Source organism: Trichosurus vulpecula, chromosome 1, assembly GCF_011100635.1.
Source record: "Trichosurus vulpecula isolate mTriVul1 chromosome 1, mTriVul1.pri, whole genome shotgun sequence".
NCBI classification, from domain to species: domain Eukaryota; kingdom Metazoa; phylum Chordata; class Mammalia; order Diprotodontia; family Phalangeridae; genus Trichosurus; species Trichosurus vulpecula.
This window is the reverse complement of record NC_050573.1, coordinates 519268025-519287374: the sequence shown is the minus strand read 5'-3', so window position 1 is coordinate 519287374 and position 19350 is coordinate 519268025. Positions and strand designations below refer to the sequence as shown.

The window sequence follows — 19350 nt, the reverse complement described above, 5'->3', positions numbered from 1 at the left end:
GTGTGATTATGGGCAAGTCAATTAACCTCTCTGAATCTCAGTTTCCTCATTTATAAAAATGGGGAATCAGATTATATGGCTTCTGAGATCCCTTGTAGCTCTAAATCTGAGTCTGTGAACCTTAGAGTTTGAAAGAAACTTGAACCCTTAAAAAATTGTGGGTTAAGAAAGAGTAAAGAAGTCCATGAACCTAACTGTTGGACTTCTGTTCTATACTGAGTAATAGGAAGGGGAACACTTCATTCAGGTTAATTTTGTGGGCAGAACCCAGTAGAGTCCTGGGATTCAGGGAGCTGCCAGGAGGACAGACTCGACCTGGTGCTGAGGGGGTGCCTGGGGCCAGAGAGAACGGATGTTTATTTCCCAGGAACCAAGGAAGCTGAAATAAGCAACTCTGGCTTTTTACGGAGGTAGAGTTTGGCAAGTTAGGAAGGGGAACTGGAAATTACTGTAAATTCTAGTCTATGTGAATTCACATTACCTGCTAACTGAGAAAGTGATTATGTATAATTTACTTATAATACTCCTTGCATAGTCTGTTCTTCAAGAGTTTTCTCTATAATAACAGAGTTTGTACAATCAAAACAGCTGACTAGTTTGGCGGTACAGCAGAAGGAATAGTGCAATGAATCATGGGAGGGGAAATAAAAAGATGAAGGTTATGATCTCAAGGATATCCTCTCAGGAGAAGGAACCTTGATTCCTTGGGTGGTCATGATGGAAAATTAAGCTTTAGTATTTCTAGTTGACTATCATCTTGCCACAACCTATAGCAAAATCAGCTAATAATTACTTAAGAGTTTTAAGCTTTACAAAGCACTAAAGTTTTTTAACTCTCCATAAGGAAACTGAGGCATGATGAGTTGTCCAGGGTCCCATAACTAAGGTGAGAGAGCCAGGAATGAAGCACATGTCCTGAATCCAAGTCTGGTCCTGTCCACAAATGCAATTATCTCTATCTACCCATCTTTTTCCATCTACCTAAGAGAAAACATAGAATAGTGAATAGTCAGCCTCAAGGAGAGTCAGCCTTAATGAGACCTCAGTTCAGGTTCTACCTGTGATAAATATGGACTATGTAACCCTGGGCCAAGTCACTTAACCTCTTAATGCCTCAGGAAACTCTCTAAGACTACAAATCAGTGCCATGCATTGGTAGAGGGTGTTTCTTTATTAGGAGTTGCCTACAGTCATAAAATCAATAATAGGTCAAGAATAGATCTTTATTTCTATCTCTATATGTCTCTATATATCTATATCACCTATCTCTATGTCTGTTTCTATATGGGTATTCCACAAGATTCTAAAATTAGCAAGATTTTATTGTCTCAGATAGTATAGACGTACAGTTTGCAGAATATGCTGACTCAAATATTCCTCTGCTATTTGCTAGTTGTGAGGTCGTCTGAAGGTCAGGCAATGTCTCAGTTACTGAGACTTTCCAGTGCAGCATATGGTAAAGAAATAAATCATAAATATAAAGCACCCAACATTGCACAGGTGGGTATTTATTTATCATGTACATATGTAGAGGAAGGAAGGATGGAAAGAAGGAAGGAAGGAAGGAGGGAGGAAGGGAGGAAGGAAAGGAAGGAAGTAAAGAAGGAAGGAAGCAAGGAAGGAAAGAAGCAAAGAAGGAAAGAAGGAAAGAAGCAAGGAAGGAAGGGAGGGAGGAAGGAAGGAAGGAAGCCTTCTGTAATAACATAGGTACTTTATATACATCAGAGGTGTGTTGGTAAATGTTTAACAATCAGCGCTCCATGGGGGACAGAGTGTTCATGATACACTTTTGTATTTAATCTGCATTATTATTTTTTATAGGACAATATGAGACATAAGTCCAATAGTTAGACTCATGTTCTTTCTTACTCTTTCTCAAGCCACAGTTTTTTCAGGGGTAAAAATTTCTTCAGAATTCAAAGTCTCACAGACTCAAATTTAAAGTGGGGAGGGATCTTGGAAGCTCTCTAATCCAACTCCCCACTTTCTCCATTACCTTCTTACGTCTAGAGACAATCAACAAAACAATAGATCAAGCCTCCATGTGTAACATTTGTGGATTTCTGAGATGTAAATGCTCATATTGAACATTTAACAATTGGCTCTCATAAGCTAGTTAGAGCCGGCACTAGCACACCCCTATAATAACACGTAGATTAGTAGAACAGCTGCTATCTGCATTAATTATAAATTAAATGTTAGTATAGAAATAGACACATATAGTGTGTGTATGTGTCTGTATACATATGTAGAGGAACATACACACATAAGCATACAATATATGTGTATGTGTGCATACATACATGTGTGCATACATATATAAATATAAATGTCTGTATATATAAATACATATACACACCCATATAGGGAGAGACTACAACTGCATTTGTCCCCATTTAAATTAGCTCATCATTTGGGGATGCAAAAGCACTGCTTGGGGAAACTATGCTCCCAGATAATTGAGTTTCCATTTAGGAAATTCTGTTGCCCTGTCCTTATTTTTTTTAACTTTAATATGTATGTATGTGTGTATATGTATGTACATATACACACATACATAGTGTGCATATATATACTATATAATGTGTGTACATATACACACTCATAAAATATCTATTTTAACAAACCTAGACCAGCCCATGTAATGTCTGTAACCACATGTATTTGAGAAATTAAACATTAAAATCTAGCTAATCCTAGAGTTTTATGGGAAAAAATTCACATGCTGGAGTACAAACATTTCAAAATTCACAATAGGCTTAATTTCATACTATTTAGCATCTATGATGACACAACATGGGACTTTCATGTTTCTTACATTTATGTAACACTTAGGTTCCATATTGAAGTGATTTCAGCTTTTAACAGACAACAAATCAGCAAACCAAACACGTTCTTAGTGCTGTTTTGTCCTGTCAACAAAGGAAATCTGCCACTTTGGCTTCATTTCAAACACATAATTTGGAAGATAACCTTTCATGTCTCAGATCATACCCAGCATGTTCATAACAAATAAATCATTGAACTTATATACACACCTGTGTTACCCCAGACCTGAAACTAAAAAATGAATGCCCACAAACTGAACACAAGATCTAACTAAACTTTTCCATAATGAAAGTTACTTTTTAGAAACATTAAAAGTTAGGGTCAACCCAGGAGTCAGTATCAACCAAGGATGCGGCTTAACAGAAAGAAAATGTTTTTCTATAGGCAAGGAAAGACTGCTCTCAGGGAGATTACAATCTGTTTCAATAGGCAAGCCATACATACGAGAAAACAAAACAGTATATAGTCCAGTGCTACATTGTATGGTACTTATATCAATAGAAGACAAGGACTACAGTTATCCGCCCCTTCCACATCTTGACTTTCTCCATTGAAGTTTTGATACATCATGGGTCAGCATAAGAAATAAAGTGGGAATTTTTTGAAAGTTTTGTGGAAGCTGCAGACAACACAGAAAAAGTTTCATAGAGTGCTTTTACTTAACATTGACCTACACATAGCCTATGACCAAATACTTAACCCAAAATTTACAATAAGGTACTGTAAACATTCCATAAGAGAAAAAGGAAAAAAAAATCATTTTTCTTCCGTGGTATGGAGGGAAGGCCAAAAAATTTTATGCAGATTTTTCCAGATCGTGGGGGTGTTGTGCCTCTAACCCCCACAATGTAGAAGGGGTATTTATATCCCCAAGTGCCTAGCACAAAGGCAGCTTTGAATTGATTTAAACTATCAGTAAACTAAGATCTTAAAAAAAACAAACCTATATATAATATATTATTATAATTTTCTTCTGGAATGAAAATCCCCAAATTTTGAATCATGAGTTCACAGATGCAGAGCTGGAAAGGGCTTTATAGGCTTATTCCAACCTGGAAACTGAAGCCCAGTCTCAATGCATGTAAAGTCAATTTTGAGAGATGGGAGGGCTAATACTGGGTTTATTCTCATTTAAGTTGGTTACTCATCATTCAGGGATGCAAAAGCACTGCTCATGGCAACTAGACTCCCAGACAATTGAGTTTCCTTTTAGGAAATTCTGGCCTCCTGCCCATATCTTTTTAAATTTTAATATAGCATCACCAAGTGGTATGGCAGGTAAATTAGAGAGGAACAACCTCTAGCCTAGGGCATCACCCAATGCTTTTTTTTCTTCCTTCATCTTGTTCACCTTGTGTAGGAGTTTACAAAGATCAGATTAGACAGCTCCTGTTGCTGAACCAAGGATTCCCTCAAGATAATTAGTTTTCCACCTGACCCAAACTGATATGCTGAATCCACTCTCCCTCTACCTATTTTGAGTTTGGAGAACCGGCGACTTAAGACTCAGAATTGATAATAAGTGATGCAGGCAGGCAGGGGATACCCATCTAGAAAACATGACCAAATCACTCAACTGAAAAAGTCTCTTCTTAACAATAAGAGGAGAGCTTTTTTCAATGTATAGGGTACGGCATGGCTTGACCATACTTAGATATTCCAGATGACATTTCTGAAATGCTCGTGGTCATAGATGTAGACGTGGAAGGAACTTGAATGGTCATCTATTTCAGACCCCTCATTTCATAGAGGAGGAACCTAAAGCTCTGAGAAGTTAAATAACTGGCCCAAGGTCACATACAATAAGTGACAGTCAGGATTCAAACTCAGATCTTCTGAATCAGAATCTAGTGCTGTCTCCACTGTACCCCAGCACCTTCTCCAATGAGCTTAATTTCTGCTCAGTACAGAGTCTTCAAACATTGATCTGTAGTGAAAAGGCAATCACTGATGTCTCACACTTTCTCTGTTTTCATAGTAAGTACCTCTATTGGTTGTACCATGGGCCTTTTTCTACTACTTTGCTGAGCTGAATTCTCATCTCGAATATGTGTTGGCTACGATCTGAAACTCCATTAATATCGATTGTCTTTTTTGGATAACCCTATTCTTCCTATTTCTCATCTAGATCTACCCTTAAACTCTTGGCTGAAGATGTTTTCCTCCAGATTTAGAATGGGAAGAAACTTTACAGGCCATGTAGTTTAATCCCATCATTTCATATAAAATGAAAATAGTAGCCAACAGCTCGAATGACTACTTACCCAAAGTCACACCAGGATTAAGTGTCAAGCAAAGATGGAATTAAAATCTAGGCACTCTTGACCTCAAATTGAATGTTCTTTCTACTATACTGCTCCTACCAATTGCCTGAAAGTTCCCTGTGGACCTTAGAAGAAGCACTTATCATCCAGTGAGGTGAGGCTTGAAGGACTGGTGGATACAGTCATTCTGAATGCTGATTCTCACCTTAGGAATGTTCCTGTTCCTTAAGCTTACCTGGAATGATCATGCAAGAGTCCCAAGGTCTGAGGTCACAAGCGATAGAGGCAGCCCATTTTCCAAGAAGCCCTGGACTTTAGAATCTACTTATTAATGGAACAACTAGTTTATTGGTCTTTGTGAGATATAATGTTGGATAACATACTTTAAGACTTTCTATTTAACTGAGAGAAACTACCAGTAAGACTCTCATCATCCCTTAAACTGACACAACAAATGTGGGATGAACCATGTTGTTGTTGTTTTTTACAGGCCTGCACTGTGTTCTGTCTTATTTTATGTTAATATTCTGCATTTACAAAGCATTTATCACTCAAATGCCAATATCTGGGAGAAAGGGGGCAGGGTATTACTTAAAAATATGCCACTACCCCTGTGAGGCAGATCGGCTCAAGGGATATTTAGGGCAGAGAAACTGAGGCACAGAGAGGCCGTGACTTGCCAATAATTATAAGGCAAATTAGAGGCAATGGTAGGAAGAGAACAGAAAACAGATCACCCATTTCTCTGTCTACTCACAATTTTGCCCAATAATTTTCAGTCTTTTAGATCGGCTAGAAGCAAAAACCAATAAGGTCATTAGGCAGCTGGTGGTACAATGGATAGAGTGCTGTGCCTAGAGTTTTAGGAAGACCTAAGTCCAAATTAGGCCCCAGAAATTTATTAACTCTGTGACCCTGGGCAAGTCATTTAAGGGCCGTTTGACTCAGTTTCCTCATCTGTAAAATGAGGATAATACGATTTCTGTGAGGACCAAATGAGATAATATTTGCAAAAAAAAAATCCTGGCCCATGATAAGTGTTATATAAATGCTTACTCCCTTCCTTATAAAGCCCACAACTAAATAAACAATAGATTTTTACCTTAAATAAAGGTGACACTAAGAGGAAGAAGGGGGAAAGAGAACCCTTTTATTCTTCAAATAGACAATGTTCCACTGGCTAATAAGTACTAATCAAGTAAGATGATCCACAGCCCATTTCCAAAAATGTGACGAGTCTTTGCCGGGAGCTACTGTATAATTATTTCTAAGTGAACTGAAGTTTGGCTTCCCCTAGCCCTGTGCCAGAAATTGAGAAATGGAATCCCATATAGTACAATTACTCGCACTATACTTGTTTAAACCCAACTAGAGGATGCCAAGGGTGAATACACTATGGGTTTCTAGACTTAATTGTTGTGGACATTTTCCTATAAGACCCCAGGTCCTGGGATTATTGTTCTTCTCTGCATTGTACTCAGACTAATTCAACAAAGGCCAATTTTATTCTTGTTGAGAAACTGTAGCTCCAGAAAGCAAGACACAGGCATGGGAAAAAAGATATGGAGAGAGTCAGCATATTTTCACAGCTGTAAAAGCTTCTCATCATAGGAAAAGGGGGAGTGGGTGGAACCCATCAGTCCTTGCATATATGGTGTAAGTAACACTTTGGTCATACTGGGAAAAGTATCAGTCCAAAGATTAGTTTTTTATAAATCTTCAACTGCTTCAGTCTTGGCGTGAAAACCAAATTGTATTTTCCCAAGACAGAACCAACTTCTGAGATGCCACACACAGCTGATTGGACATAAAACCTAAGAATGTTATAGGTCATTCAAGATCCTAACACCAAAACAGCAAAAACAGTGACATCGATGTGACTGGAATAGCAAGTGAATCTTGATAAATAAACATATATTTAATATAATACATGCTGAGTGAATAGACCCAGCAAGACCGGCCTCTGACACATAACAGCTATGTGACTGAGTGGTTCATCTACCCTCTCGATGCTGTAAGCAATTTTCTGAGACTAAAGTTGCAGAGTGTGCCAATCCATGTTAGTAGAGAGACTTTCCTTGCTTAGGAATTCCCTGTACCAATGAAATCACAAGTCTAGTTCCTAATACATAGAACATATTATATGTGATATGTGTAGAATATATCCCTGTATGTACATATACATATATGTGTATATACATACAGATATGTATGTCTATTGTACATATGTATACATACATACATGCTTACACACACAAACAGCATGACATAGTAGATCTAAGTAAATTTGAAGTCATGAAGACTTCATACCTCCAACACATCTGAGTTGTTGACCCTTTGCAAGTTAAATTATCAGCTCTCCATGCAAGTCTGTGAGCCTATGAATTGCAGAGAAGATGCTGCATTGATAGAAGGAGTTACCTCGCTCAAGAATTCTAGTCTCTATCCTTATAATATAGGCCAACCCATTTATCTGATCAACCTAACATCTGAGGCCTAGAAGAGGTTGGGTGATTTGCCTAAAGTGCTAGGTTTTAATACCAGGTTCTCTGACTCCAAAGCCAAAACTCTTTCTCTAATCAAATAGGCAGGGAAAAAATAGGTATATATGTGCCACTTCAAAGCATTTGTAGTTTCCCTACCTCCCCACCTCTGTCTGGACTCCACTTCCTTCCCCTTGCCCCTGTCCATCTACTTTCCTATATGGTCTTTCTTTCTTTGAAGGTAAAGACTTTCTTATTGCTTGTACTTGTATCTCTAGCATTTAGTACAGTGCCTAGAACATAGTAAATGTTCAATAAGTATTCTATCTATCATCTATATTGGCAGATTTTTAAGTATATATTTATTACAGCTAGGTCTCAATTAGTACCAATAATGAATCTCCCCAAAGTGGTCCATGCATTATTCAGATTCATACTACATATTTCCATTGGGCTGGAACCAATTGCCGTATTTTATATAACTTTGAAAAGTGAGAATTTGAATATATGGAACCACTTCACAGGGGATTCGTTATTCAAACTAACAAGGACCTAGCTATACTCATGGCAACAGCATTCTAGGACACAGGGAGAAATGTGGAACACATTACAACAATGGAAGAAAACATTACATTGGCGGTAAATACAAAACATTATAGAACACAAACTATTTAAAAGTCATATTGTAATCTACAAGTCTAGTTTCAGGTACGTGCAAGGCTTCCCTCTAAGTTCTGGGTTCTTTTCCTCCTTCAATTTTGAGCCAAGCATTCACTGGAGGACGTACTTGTGGAATTAGAGAAACTACCAGCAAAGCTATCATTACCTCAAAATAAAGCAGCAAATATGGTGTGAATAATTGGGAAAGCATGTACAAGGCCATGGTGGTATAGTGAATTATAGGCAGACCTAGGACCTGGGAAGACCCAGATTCAAAGCTTGCCTCTCTGACCCTTCCTAGACTTGATTCTACCTTCTCTTCCGCCACATTCCTCCCTTGGAGAAACCTCTTCCCTGAGGCCCTCATTTCCTCACTGGTGACTCTTTCCCCAAGTCCACCATATTAAGAAGGCCCCTCGCCATATGTCACTCTGACTCATTCTTCAGACTTCTTACCTTCTCCCTTCCCCTAGCATTTACCAGTGCTCTGGTATTCCTTGGGGGAGTACCATCCTCCACCATTTCCAGCTTACATATATGTATTGTCTTCCTCTATTAGGATGTAGCATCCATGAGTTTGTCTATATTTGTATCCTCAATGCTTAGCACAATACCATCATATAATCTATAGTAAGCATAATACCATACATAAGTATTTAGTAAATGCTGTATCTCCTCTCTCCCTCCTTCTCTCTCCCTCTGTCTCTCTCTCTCATTCCTTCACTCCTTCCCTCCTTCTCTCTCTCCCCCTCTCTCTTTCTCTATCTCTGTCTCTCTCTGTTTCTCTCTCTCCCCCTCTCTCCATCTCTCTCCCCCTCTCTCCATCTCTCTCTGTCTCTCTCTCTGTCTCTCTCTCTCTCTCTCTCTCTCTCTCTCTCTCTCTCTCTCCCATCTATTTATCACACTAGTGAGCAAGTCACCTAAACTCTTGGTGACCCAGGAAATTCTCTAAGGCTATAAATTACAATCTAGTTGAGGGTATGCATCAGTGGAAGTTTTCCCACAAGAGGAATTCCTTGTGGGAAAACTCCCTCCACTAAATCCGCCTTGCTTTTTGCTTCACTGTGGCTGAAGCAAAGCTATTACATGGCATAAGATTTGCAGGTGTGTTATGGCTAGAACTTAGTAACTGATTCGATGATACCAGAGAGAAGGAAGTTGTGAAAATACTGTGACTTTGCTGATGATGACAGTGGAAGAAGGAGTAGGAGGAGGAGGAGGAGGCAGAAAGATAGAAGTAATAACATTTAGATTTATTCTTTTAAAAGTCATTCAATAAATTGGCTAGCTCTGCTGACCTTTTCCTTCTCTCTTTTTCGTTCTTTGCTATAAGGGATTGTTTTCTGGGAAGGAGGAACACTTTATGAAATATAGGTGATACTTTAAAAAAAAAGAAAATTTATGTAAGAGTCACAACTTGAAGAAATTGGTAGGAATCCACTGATTATTGGGGAGCCTTGGTTTTAATCAGTTAACTTAACTACCAGTTCATACACTCTCTACACTCACTTGGACTCTTAAAAGTCTAGCCCTGGTCTTGCTGGACCAATCAGAGGACGATGCTTTCTGACCTCGATGAAGCCAAAAATACCTCACAATTAATTCGCATAAACTGTATCTAAGCATCTCACAGATAAATTGAATAAACTCTAAATTATCTGGCATTCCATTAAAATGACATCTTCAAAAGAGATGAATGACAATTCATCAAACTAGTAGTAGTTTACAGGCACATAATCAGGTTGATTATAGGATTTTTTTTTTCAAAGCAGGCAGCAGAGTCCGCTTAGATGCTACAGGAGAGAGAGAATTTAACCTGGAATCACAAAGACCTGAGTTCAAATCCAGTCTCAGACACTTACTAGCTTTGTCACTTGGAAAAGTTGCGTAACTGCTTTCTGCCTCAGTTTCCTCATCCGTAAAGTGGACAATAATAGCACCTACCTCCCCTTTAAAGTGTTCTGCAAACCTTAAAGTGTTATATAAATGCTAATTATGATCATTATTATTATTTTTCGTGGTTGTTGTCGTTCAGTCACTTTTTCAGTTGTGTCTGACTCTTCGTGACCCCATTTGGGGTTTTCATAGCAAAGATACTGGAGCGGTTTGCCATTTCCTTCTCCAGCTCATTTTACAGATAAGGTAAGTAAGGCAAATGGGCTTAAGTGACTTGCCCAGGATCACATAACTAGTAAATGTCTGAGGCTGGATTAATTCTTGGGGTAATAGTGCGCCACTGGAGTTTATTGAGTAGATGGGTGATATGGTTTGTTGTGCAATGTAGGAAAATCAATCTGATAGTTATATAGAAGGTGGACTTAGAGAGGGGAAAGATTGAAGGCAGTTAAAATAATCATCTGATTAAACTTTTGAAAGTTTCCTATCAATGGGAAACAAGCCACCTACATTTCATATTCATCGTTTGCTCATTCGACAAATATTTACTGAGCACCTTTGATGTTTGAGGCCCTAAATAAGGTCTTAAAGGGAATAGAAAATAAAAACTCAGTCATTATTCTCATGGAGTTCACAATCTAGTAGGAGAAATGAGACATGCACACAAACACCCATAGCACAAAGAAGAATAAATGATCCCCTGTAGGCATATATCATGAATTGGCCTCAAAATAAAAAAAAAATGTCGCAGGCCTGTTAACAGTAAACTATGTATTCTGAATTACTCCTACTATTCATACAATTAGATTTGTGTTAACTCAAGTAATCTCTTTCACTTTACATTCTTTTGTGGTATGGCCATGGATAAGGAATGGTCAGTTACAGCTACTATATGGTCAAGGTCCATGGACCATGATTCCTTTGCACAAAAATTTTAAAAATGGAGAAAGGAGGAGGAAGAAAGCAGCACTTACATTTGAATGGCTTATGATCAAACATTCACCTCTTCTTCATTCATTCTCTTAGTGCTTCCCAATATTTTTTCAGTATTTAATATCTACAAATATATTAGGATAGGAGATGCTTGGGACAGTAAGTCAGCTTCTCATCCCATCTCAAGATACCTATTAATTCAGTCATCTCTACAGCAGTATTTTCCACCTGCAACCACATACACATTATTATATGAATATATACTATCCGTTTTGTCTTTCCTTCCTTCTCTCAGGGAAAAGATATCTCAATTGTACTCCAAGATTAAAAAAATTATCAGTGAAGAGTAAGGAAATCCTATATATTTCCATATAGTAAAGGCTTCATACCAAAATGTCTTGTCTCTACACAATGGTTAAGAAACTCTTTTAAATTTAACTTATGAACTGACCAAATAGCTAAAATTAAAATGCTACCTCAACGGTATACAATATTAAATTCAAATATCAATTCAAATATCAAAGTTCATTATGATTACCCTTCCGACCCCCAAGAAAAAATAATATAGCCACTGCTTGCTGTAAATTGATTTACCAGGGAAGGCTGTTTATAAAACTATACTTTTACATAGTTTTTCTTCTTTCTAGTTCTAGCAAAGTTACAGTCATCTTTCTAGGATTCAGATTCACAACTTCAGTGTCATCCTTAATGCTTTTATTTCCCTTACACATACCCCCTGTCCAATCAACTACCAAATGTTTTGCATTCTACCTCCATCGCTCACATTTGTCCTCTCCTCTTTAATCACATGGCCACAAACCTAGCTCAAGACGCTCATTATCTTTCTCTTGAACTATTACATTAGATTTTTAATTGGTCTCCCTGACTTTACTCCTTCCTCCTTTCCAGCAGATCCTAAACACAGCAGTTAAACAGAAACAAAAGTGTGACTGTGTTACTTCACTGCTCAAGAAGCTCCAATGGCTCCCTACTGCCTGTTGGATCAAATACAAATTCCTCTGTTTTCCATTTGAAGAAGTCTCAATCTGGCTCCAATTTATCTAAATTAACCTCATGTTATTTCCCTTAACATACTCTACATTCCAGGGAAACTAGTCACTTTTCTCTTCCCTAACCATTCCATCTTCCACCTCTCTGCTTTTGCATGTGCCATACCCAGAAAGCACTCCCTCCTCACTTTTATCTCTTAGAATTCCTAGCTTCCTCCATGGCTTTCTTCAAGGATCACCTCCTACATTTGTGCTTCCTGATCCCCCAAGTTATTAGTGGTCATATACATACCCCAAAATTATTACTTACTTTGTGTTCAGTCCTCCCAATAGAATGTAAAATTCTTGAGGGGAGAGACTTTCATTCCAGCTTTGTATCCTTAACAGAATGCCTAGTTCAGTTGTCTCAGTCAAGTCAGACTCTTCATGACCCCATCTGGGGTTTTCTTGGCAAAGATACTGGAGTGGTTTGCCATTTCCTTCCCCAGCTTATTTTACAGATGAAGAATCTGAGGTAAACAGGGTTAAGTGACTTGCCCAGGGTCACACAGCTAATAAGTGTCTGAGGCCAAATTTGAACTTAGAAAAATGAGTCTTCCTGACTCCAGGCCTAGCACTCTATCCACTAGTACACAGAAGGTAATTAATAAATGCTTTTGAAAAAATGAATGGATGAATTGCTATATGGATTATACTAAATACCAACCAAGTGTCCATGAGGGTGTAGTGTTATAGTTTGGAAAATAATATTAAATACTTGGAAAGACTGATGATTTTATTCTTGTGGCTGCTAGTTCCATCAATGCAGAATGAAATTCCTCCCTTTTTCCTGAGTTTGCATCATATAACAAACAAGAAATTCATTCATAGGTCCCATGCAGGAAGCCCTTCTATCTTGGTAGGACTTGTACTCTATTGGAATAGTCTTGGAGAACCAAGAGACATATGCATGTCATGATAAGGCACCACATTAAGGTTTGGTGGAGGACCATCATAGAATGAACATTTGTTCCATTTAAAGGCTCTAGCTAAAATGGCATACTAATTCCCTCCTTAGTCAACCTTTGATACTGTTCCTCCCCCATCCTTTCCCCATTATTTCTTGCTTCCTCCTTAACATCCTTCCTCCATATCAAAGCAATGCTTGATTCTGCTCACCTCCAGCTTTTCTATACCTTCTAGAGACCCCTGCTTTGTCTTGTTCTTACTAAAGTTTCATCTCAAACCACTGCATCTCTTCTGCAGAAAGGGAACTCAGAAGCCCTTTAGTCCAGCCCCTTCATTTTACAGATGAGGAAATGGGGGCCAATGGATGTTAAGTGACTAGTCCAAGGTCAAGCAGGTAGTAACTACCAGGGACAGGATTTTAAACTGTAATCTTTGCCTCCAATGTCAGTGCTTGATCCTCTGGAGTGTGCTGCCTTCTAAATGAGTAGCAAAGATGATTTTTTTTTCTTTTTCCCACTGTTAATACAAATTTGGAATCAAGAATTACAAACTGATGAAGGAAAAGAATCTGTCCATAACAAAGATCCTCAATGTTTGTGTACAGTTTGTGACAGGTTCAGTCTAAACAAAGATTCGTGATTCCTCTTCAGAGGCAAAATAAACGAATTAGGCTTTCCACCCTCCCCCCAACTCTTTCATTCTCCTGGCTTGTAACTGGTTAGCTCAGTCTGTTGGAGTATTCTGCTAATGAGGTCAAAGTCCCTGCAGTTCTCTGGTCTTGGCAGCCTAGTGAATGCCTGCATAGGTCACAAGGGGATCCTCCAGGAGTGAGCTGTGCTTTTCCCTGAAGGGCAACAGATTCTATAGGTGTGAAAGGGGATGTAAAAGTGAGAGTGTGAACAAGCAAGTCGGCTAAACTCCCTGGGGCCTCAGTTTCCTCATCTGTAAAATTAAGGGTTTTAGATCATTTCTGAGGTCTCTTCCAGCTTGAGATCTGTGATCCAGTGGTCTTACTATCTTATGAAGTAGTGGAAAGTGACAGCCAATAACCAAGGTGATCCTGCTAATCCTTCTTTTAGAATCCAGGAGAACAAAGGCCTTCAAAAAATACATATTGTAACCTTATCTCCATAAAGAGAAGAAAGAATATCTTCAACTTTTCTTTTGGGAATGTTAAGCCCTTTGTCTTATCCCTGATTTTTACTTTGATTTGCATAGCCCATCCTTCTTCAAGTCCAATTCTTAGTGAACATCCCTACCCTGAGACTGCATGCCTGTTCTGTCACACAAAGCTTTCCAGAGTGAAAAACAGGCCCTGCATTGCTTTCGAATAAGCCAAATCTATTCTCTAACAACTAGGTCTCATCTCCTGCAGGACAGATATTTTGGAAAAGGTTTCCAAAGCTGTGACTTTCCCCTGGTTATGCTGGGTCAACCCACACCTTTAGGTCTTCGTTGGGAAGAGACCATAAATACTTCCAAAAGGGCTCTAGTCCAGCTTCAGAAAGAGCAAAGAGCCACATTACACCCTGGGTCCTGCAAGGCAGGGCCATGATTCTAGGTGTTTGACCATGGTAAAGAGGACTCCCAGCATATAAAGTATTAAAGATGAAGACAAAGACAAGTCATTGTGCTTCACTGACCAAGAGGAAGTGACTGAGCCGCATGTCCTTATTTTTTTCTTGTATGATCACATGTATGAGGCAAGATTTAACCAATGGAACTTACAAATCAGTCTTAGCTAGTTTAAAAAAATGGATTATTGATGTCTCATTTCAAAGCCTGCATACTAATAAAAGTAGCTGAAATTGTAAAGAAAAAAGATAATAATAGCTCATATTTATAATAAGCACTTTAAGGTTTACAAAGTGCTTTACATATATTATAAAGGAAAGCAATTTTCTTTTGCTAGGGTTATTTTATGTCTGCAGCTTAATTACTTGGCTTACACTGAACAACAAACAATTGGCTGGATTGAGGTAAATAAGTTAAAAAAAAACCAAATGCATAAGTTCATGTTTTAAATGGGAGATCTCAACTAAATGAAAGCAAATGAAGGATGACTAAGAAGTACATTTGGCCCTGCCAAGGCAATGACACTGCATGTGTGAACTGATTTTACAACCCCAGTGACTACTAAGATAGTGTTACACTCCTTTGATCTGTTGAGGAAATGATTTACACTGTAAGTACAGCTGAATTTTTTCCAATTCCTATTGCATCAGTTCCAGGGGGTCCCATCCACAACCTCAAAGGCTCTGAACTTTGTAATTAGCACTGTCAAAGCTACTGGAAATGATGTTTTGGAGAAAATGGTCATGGTGTTAGTTACCCTCTACTCAGCACTTCTTTGTTTTTAAGAGAAGCATTTGAAAAGCCATGACCATAACAGAGATCTTCATTTTAAGGCTCTTCCTAAAAGCCAGGAAAGTTAGTATGAAATAGCAATGTACATATATTTATTTGAGAAAGTGGGATTTGGTGACGTTTTCTTCCACTTGCTGTGCCAAGGTGCAGCAGAACTCCAGTCCCGTCTAAGTAACTGTCTGTGACTGGATCCAGCAGGCCCCAGGTGTTTCCTCAGCTTGCTATTCTTGAAGCTGCTTAGATCCAAGTATTTTCTCACTCCCTTTGGATCTAGAAAGGATCCAGGTGCTTTTGAACTAAACATCTGTAGAATTAGAGCAAGCCAGGTGTTTCCTTACAGGTTGAGCTAGGATGGAGCAATGTGTGCTCAAGATGAATCAGGATTCAAGGAAACCTAGTATATCCCTCCCTCCACTTAACTGATGGATGAACTGATTAACAGACTGACTGAAAGATGTGTCTTTGGGAAGTTAAATCTATACTGGGCAATGAAACAGCTAAGTTCAATGTTAACCTCCAGAGACCAACATTGTCACTTTTGTGGTTTTAGCACTCCCGTGAGTGCATCTCAAGACGCTAAAGGAGTGAATTCCAGACGAGGAAAACGATCCCATAGTCCCAAGCAAGCTGTCTAAATGAACAACTTATTCATATTAGAAACACTTCCTTGACCTCCCTCCCTCCCTCTCTTCCTTCCTTCCTTCCTTCCTTCCTTCCTTCCTTCCTTCCTTCCTTCTTTCCTTCCACCCCCGCACTTTTCTTCCCAAATTCTGCACGTCCTCTGTTTCTCCAAAAGACCTGCTCCACTGGGGGACTTTTCAGGAGCCCTGCTGCTGCTGCTGCTTCTGCTGCAGCCGCTGCCGCTGCCGCTGCTGCTGCCTCTGCAGCAGTCTGGTCAGTGCAAGTAGGACAGTGCCGTGCACAGGCTAGCTGGGGCACAAAGAGCGTGACCTTTCTGCGCCGCCTCCTCCTCTGGCCTCGGTTAAGGATGTGAGCCAAACTAGCGGGATACAAACTCCCTCCCCCTTCCCTCCCTTCTTCCTCGCCACCCTGGCAGGGGCTGCGGCGGCGGCGGCGGCGGCGGCAGCATTGCTCGCAGCAGCAGCCTCCGCCGGTCAGCCAGCCAGCCAGTCAGCCCCAAAACCCACGTTTCTTTTTGTTGTTGTTGTTTTGTTTTGTTTTGTTTCTTTGTCTGTCCAGGGCCAAGCGTAACCAACCTCTTCCAATCTCGTTGTTCGGTCACAAGTGGCTTTGTGAGATAGCAGCCCCAGGTTTCTATTCCCTGGAAATAGCATAAACGGCTTACGGATGTGCAACCCGGAGACTTTCTAAGAAACCCTGTGTTCTGTGGATCTCTTTATCAAGGCAGCAGCAGCAGCACCCTTTCACCCCTCAGATCCGGCTCCCCTCACCTCCCATAGTCCCCTAAGCCAAGCCACAAGAACACGCTGACTGTGCTGACCGGAGGGTGAGGGGGAGTCCCAGCAAGAGAGGCCTGAGGGGCTCCTATTCCACTTTGGAATCTTCTCCCACCTCCACCCCTCTTTCAGCTTCAGGAGAACGCGTACGTGTCTGGGGAGACGTGTTTCATTTCTGGGACTAGTTTTCCCCAGCTCCTCCCAATTCATTCGGTTTCTTGCTTGTGTTTGTGTTGATTTGGTTTGGTTTGAGGATTGGAATGAAGGGGTGAAAAACAAAACGGGAAAGCTAAGGAGATGGATGGAGATCAATTATCCTTGAGTTACCTGGGGCGGGGATGGGGGCTGGAAAAAGGGGGCATACGTAAATTTCACGTAATGCAAGACTTTAGCTAAGCTTCCTTGTTCTGCTTCCAATCATCCATCCCCACAGGATCACCTCATTTTATCTATATTTTTAAATGACAGGACAGCTTGGGGGGGGGAGGTGAAGGGAACGTAATCTGTGCCTGCGAATGATATAACTATCATTTTAAAAAAATAAAATGAACACAACGAATATAACTGAAATTGAAATTTTTACCTGCTGCACTATGAACTCAGTCCGCCCTTCCTAGCCCGCACCGGTTTCTTAATCTTAGGTTCTAGTCCTGACACCAGACGCAAAACCTTCCCAGACAAGAACCCGCAGGCAGATCTTAAGGGAGAAGTTTCCAGCCTCCACTTCCCCTTACCACTCGCTACATCTAGGCTCTCCGGTTCACTTCCACCCCTCCAGAGAGCAGGGAAGAAGGGGAGAGAGCTCTCTTCCCAAATATGCAACAGGGCTTCGATCAAGGGAAAGCCCTCTTCTAGCACACACCCCTCCCGTCTCCTTCTCTTCCACTCTCCACTTCAAACGCCCTTCTCTTCTGCGCTCCACTGGGTTCAGTCTCTAGCCTCGGAAACTTCTTTCTCGTTTCAAGTCGGTGCTATCCAGCTTAACCTCTTCTCTGTCTGACCCGTCCGACTCACCAACAAATGACTTATTTCTAGACACCCCCCTCCAATAATTCACACACACACACACACACACACACACACACACACACACACACACACACACTCGAGGAGGAATGTGCTGAGGACCAGAGTTGAAGGAAAGCGCCACCCCCTCGCCGCCTGCTCTGAACCACTTGCAAACAACCTCCAGAATTTTGTGTAATGTGTGGCATGCGTATGGGTTGAGTGCGTGTCCCAGAATCGCACGAGGGGGTGGGGTGGGGGGGACGACTGCAAGCAGCAGCACATCTGGAGGTAGGGGAAGTGGGAGGCTAGGGGGCGGGGAAGTGAGCCGCTAGCTCAGCTTCGTTCACCGGGGTCCGCTGCCAGAGTTATCTCCACCGCTGAGGCTCCAGCGGGAGGCGGGATGGGAAAGTTTCAAAGAGTCCAGGGTGGGAGGGGGAAAGGGATATATAATAACAAAAGGGATGGGGGGAGGGATGTTGCCGGTTACCTGTCCAATGTTGATGAATCCGTATTTGCTAGCTATCCTGTTGGCCTCCTGGAATCCCCCGGCGATCTTTACAGCCCAGTGGTTGGTGTACACGCGAGTCCTACACACGGGCAGCAGGCAGCCCAAAAGGAGGGCCAACACACAGAGCAGGTCCAATCGTCCCAGGCAGCACCGACTCCTCCAGCCCATCGTCCTTTCTCCTCCTCGGGAAACCACCCCAATCAACACAACTTCTTCTCTTTCAAAGCTCCCTTTCCCCTGGGCTCCCGCGGCTCCTTAAAGTTTACCACTTCCAGTCAGACAATCCCCAGCCGCAGCAAGAAACCCTTCCAAATTTAGGTGGAAGAAACTAGAAATAGCTTGGAATATTGCATTGGACCTTGCGCTGGCTTTTAGACCATTTCTGATTGTTAAGGTGAACTACGCTATCTTCTCCCCTTCAGGGGGTGAAGTGAGTGGATAGGGGCTGCTCTCCCAGTTTTGAAGCTTTTAGGTTTGTTTGGTTTTCTTTTTTACAAATGAGTGCTTTGAGTTTGTCTTTCTTCTTCACCGCAGTTCTTTACCTCCTCCTCACTCCTGTTCTTTCCCCCCCCACTTGATTATCTTGTGTTCTCTTTCCTCTTCTTCTTCCTTCTTTTTCCCTAAGGCCCAGAGAGCAGCAGCGGCAGCAAGCAGCAGCAAGCAGCAGCAGCAGCAACAGCAGCAGCAGCAGCAACAGCAGCAGCGACAGCAGCAGCAGCAGCAGCAGCAGCAGCAGGCAGTGTGAGTGTTGGCAGCTGAGCGCCTCTTCGGCTCCGTCAGACTCAGAAACCTCACTCCCTCCCTCCTCTCTCTCTCTCTCTCTCTCTCTCTCTCTCTCTCTCTCTCTCTCTCTCTCTCGCCCTCCCTCCCTCTCCGAGTAGTGAGTGTGGAGTGTGAGTTGAAATGGCAGCAGCGCCTTCTCTGCATAAATGACTCTCTCCCCCCCACACACACACCCCCTACACAACCCTTCTTTCCCACCTCCCCCTCACCCCCTCCCTCCTCCTGCCGTCCGAAAGCGGTACG

General features: G+C 41.1%; 1 protein-coding gene across 1 annotated transcript in view; it reads right to left on the bottom strand.

Annotated features, from left to right (window-relative positions):
• Window positions 1-18935, bottom strand: part of PCSK5 (proprotein convertase subtilisin/kexin type 5) — a 618746-nt gene extending 599811 nt beyond the window's left edge. The window contains 1 exon segment of the mRNA XM_036741047.1: window positions 18304-18935. Within this exon segment, the coding sequence (XP_036596942.1) occupies window positions 18304-18492 (189 nt within the window). The 5' untranslated portion in view covers window positions 18493-18935.
• Between the last annotated feature and the right edge of the window lie 415 nt (window positions 18936-19350).